Source organism: Cottoperca gobio, chromosome 14 (assembly GCF_900634415.1).
Source record: "Cottoperca gobio chromosome 14, fCotGob3.1, whole genome shotgun sequence".
NCBI classification, from domain to species: Eukaryota; Metazoa; Chordata; class Actinopteri; order Perciformes; family Bovichtidae; genus Cottoperca; species Cottoperca gobio.
The window spans coordinates 11312044-11316247 of NC_041368.1; the positions used below are offsets into that span (position 1 = coordinate 11312044).

General features: G+C 38.4%; 1 protein-coding gene across 13 annotated transcripts in view; it reads right to left on the minus strand.

Annotated features, from left to right (window-relative positions):
- Positions 1 to 2777, minus strand: part of msi2b (musashi RNA-binding protein 2b) — a 259405-nt gene extending 256628 nt beyond the window's left edge. For 9 of the 13 annotated variants that reach the window (XM_029447408.1, XM_029447403.1, XM_029447407.1 and 6 more), the window contains exons 1-4: positions 2527 to 2776; positions 2162 to 2202; positions 1787 to 1868; positions 1175 to 1259 (exon numbers count right to left, since the gene is read on the minus strand). In XM_029447408.1, the coding sequence (XP_029303268.1) occupies positions 1175 to 1259; positions 1787 to 1868; positions 2162 to 2202; positions 2527 to 2588 (270 nt within the window). In that variant the 5' untranslated portion in view covers positions 2589 to 2776. Of the gene's footprint in view, positions 1 to 1174; positions 1260 to 1786; positions 1869 to 2161; positions 2203 to 2526 lie in introns of all 13 variants that reach the window. The other 4 variants (XM_029447406.1, XM_029447404.1, XM_029447400.1 and 1 more) reach the window with 1 other exon arrangement.
- Between the last annotated feature and the right edge of the window lie 1427 nt (positions 2778 to 4204).

A 4204-nucleotide genomic window follows, 5' to 3' on the forward strand; every position in this document is an offset into this window, starting at 1 on the left:
AGCTGTTCTGAAAGCTGGCTCAAAAACTCAGAGCACCCTGATAAATAAATAAAAAGAGCAGCGACATTACTGTGAACTGGAACTGGAAGAAAAATAAAGTACGGTTCACTGTCAAACAAAAAGCACATATCTTTCAATTGCACCTAAGCTAACAAATATTATTATAATGGACAATGAAGCTTTAAAGTTACTAGTCATATCCTATACAAAATTTAGAGATTTCATCGTATCCTTAAGTACAATTTGTCTTTCAAAATCCTTAAAAATATTCATCCATCTAGACTTGCCTTAAGCCGAGGTAGCACACACAGTATGCTTCCCTTTCCAATTACTGAGCAGATAGACAAATACATTTTCAGCTGAACCCGGTCTAATCCATCACTTCAGACATCTTTAAAAAATGACATCTTTAATTATTAATCTACTGACAAATGTCAAAGGGAAGTAGAATCCACTGTAGTTTAACGTTTTTCATAAATGAGTGCATAGGTGTACTGTATATCTGTGAATCAATTGCCTCATTTATGCATGTAAAGTCAGACGATTCTTTCTAAACTTAACAAACATTTATAACAATGTTTTTACCGTATGTTAGACTACAGTAACCAATTAGTTTGAATAATATCTAAAAAGTTAATTAACTCTGCTTTAGTTTAGTTTGCTCATAAATACAGAACTTTGTTTTTGATATCAGGACAATATTTCTTTGGGGTGGGGGGGGGGTGGTGTGTGTTGTTTCAAACCTATTTTTCACGCTCAAAGTATCAGTGCATCAGACATTATACAATGCTATATGTGCTGGGTCAAACAGTAGCGAGGCAGCGAGCCTGAGACAGCACACCCTTCAGTAGAACATGAGATATGTGCACATGTGGCTACAGCGAAGAAAGGGGTGTGTCAGCCCCTTTCATCCAGAGAAGTGAAAGTGAACACATAGAATATTCACCCTGCAGTTGTGTTTTATTGCTTAGCTTTTAGTGTTGAAGGGGACCATCATGCATTTAGCCTTTGCACATGACCTTGATCCACACCGCCTGTAAGAGGTGTTTACCCACAAGGCCTTTAGGCGGTAAAAAGTCACACAGTTATGACAGGAGAGTCTCCACTGGCAGAACAGTACACATATTAAGCAAGAAATAAACATTTATATAAGTGTAGATAAAAAAGAACTCACCGTCTTTGAGTCTAATTCGTGGTGTTGTTGAGCTAAGACTTTATCTACACTGGCAGCATCTGTAAACGTAACAAACCCAAATCCTCTGCAAAACAAAGACAACAATGTTAAAATGCATACAGACACAATTACAATACATGTTGTATCTTGGCAATACAAAATGCTAAAAAAAATATTGTTACTTGCCACGATAAACTGCATAACAGTGGGCATAATATTCCTATGACCTTATTATTGTGACAATATTTGTGTGTACATGTATTTATAAGCCACATTATGGACGTCCTGTAGCAGATTTCAAAGAGAAACTGTGGACACCGCTGATCATTATTTGGTATGTCACAATATGAGACGACACTACACCAACATTGTGGTGCAGTCACAAAGTCAATGTCAAATTGCATTCGGCTGCAGCTTTACAGCAGTGAGCATTTAAGCTTATCTGGCTTGCTGTGAAACCACACGCAGGCGCGCGCACACAGGGACACACACGAACACATGCGCGCGGACACAGAAACACACATACACGCTGGATTAATACGAAACACGGACAAAGTAAGCGATATCGTTATATGCACTGGGAAGGAAAAGTAGAAAAAGCCCTGTATTTACCTTGAGCGTTTTGTCGTGGGGTCTCTCATCACCATACATTCTCTTATTTCTCCGAATTTACTAAAATAATCTCTAAGGCTGTCTGCGAACAGAGAAAATATGTCGGGTCATTTTAACAGAAACATATGGGCATGCTGTTGTCACTGTATTTCAAAAACACCCCGCGATGCGCATAGGGGTCGAATAGAGGACTTCAGATGGACGGAGATCAAAAATAACATCGTGCGCACACACTAGTGAGATATCCCATACAGTACACTACTGCACAGTGCACATTCGCACATACACTGCCAGCAGCTACAACGAGCACTCAGTCACAGCGACACAAACAACAAGAAATACTGGATACGGTGTAAAAGAGAATAACAGTCTCACCTGGTGAGGTTTGCCAGCTGAGGCCACCGATAAACATTTTACTGTAAGGGGAAAACACAACAGAAGTGAGTCCAGATGTCAGTTCGGCCATTTTGACGACTAACTACTTCTAAAAGCGACCTTAAAGGATAAAGGAAGACTATGAAAACACATTCGCGCTTCGTAATTATAGTCTATCTACATAAAAGGGGGAGGCTACTCTTGCTACGAAGCTGAGGTCTTAAACTGAATCTGGAAACAAACCAGTGCACGGTTTAAGTGCGTACTGCTGGGGGACGAATCCAGCACGGCAGTCGAAGTCCTCTCTAAGATGTTGAAACATGAAAAAAATCGTACTTTAGGATTACATTTAGAAAGATTCTTACCCCGGGTCATGTTGTGAATCGTTTAGGCTTCCGGATGTGGCTTGACTCCCGTCTCCTTCCATATCTATTTCAAACTATAGGCTGGGACTACAGTAACAGTGACAGACACACACAGATACGGCAGGAGATATGCAAAGCCCCGCTATGAGAATATTACTGAGCCGGGAATGAAAGCGTCACACGTGGGATCAGCTCAGCCCCCTGCTCCCTCCTCCCTCTCTCAGCACGCTCTACCTTGGCCCACAGGGGGCGGAGCCTGCCTCTGTCACCTAACCAATCCAATTGACGTCAATTCAGGCAATCTGCAAACCAATCCTCCGATTTGTCATTTAATTAAGCACTAAGCCACTAGAGGTGAAAGTGGCTTATTGCTCTTCTAAATCAGTGGACACATACCATTTAAACAAAAAAAAATCTTTGTCCAAGAAATGTTATACTTAATTAGCAATGTTTACATATTATTATTCAACTGACAAGTACACCTTTACAAAGCATTAGCGTGATTATTTCCTATACTAATTACGATAACGTGTTATTCTTTCGCCGTGCAATACAGTCCATCGGAAAGAAACAAAAAAAGTGGGGCAATTCTTATTTACATGTTAATATTAAAATGATCCTGATTGTTATAGCCCACAAGTGTTTTATAAAGAAATAAGTTTCATTCATAAAAGTTGCATACAATGTGAAGCAATAATGTAAAAATGATATTGTGCATCACCAGTCAAATTTCATCTTTTATGACAAAATAGTAAAGGAAAGCATGCTGATAAACAATAATTAAATACTAACAACAATTGAATATGTTATCCTTATAAATACTGTATATGTTTTGTTTTTTAAATGGTTGCTAACAATATGATTCCAAAGTGATAGGTTGTCATCTTTTCCCAATATATAATATCAATACAATACCAACAATGCAAGTCTGGATAATGTACATAGATTAAAGCATGCAAGGAATATTTTCAGATACTGCTCGGTATTTAATAAAAAGGTGCCAAACTTTAGTCGGAGAGGGGAGCTGAGTATAAGAGAAATTCTTCTGAGCCATACTTGTTAAAGCAGGTTTAGATCATGTAGAAAAGGTCCATGAGCATCATGAGTCTCTGCAGCTGACCCCGAGGTCTGACCTTTAACTGCTATATTCATTATGAAAGCCAACAAATAATTATCCTACAGGGATCAATAAAGTATGGTATCCATAGATGTGTTATTATGAATCTTTGCATGTAGATGACCTGTAATGAGCCCTGCCCCCTCCACAATGCACGGGGAGATAAACTGCCTCTGCCCCTTCATGACCCAGAAGAAGAAGAAGAAGAAGAAGAAGAAGAAGAAGAAGAAGAAGAAGAAGAAGAAGAAGAAGAAGAAGAAGAAGAAGAAGAAGGATAAGAAATTAATGAATCTGTGAACATGCATGACATTTGCGGTGGTAAAAAAATATGTTTTTAATACACATTATTTGCACTCTATGCTCTCAATAGAATATAAGAAAATGAAATCTCAAATACAAATTATGTTTTAAATTATGTATTACACATTTGTTTGTATCCATGCCACATTTCTGTTCACAGAACTGAGACTTTTCATTCTATATAAACGCAGTTTTCATTCATCTTAGCATGAGAATAATTACAACAACACAAGCTTTGCATGAAACGTGACTAGTGATCCT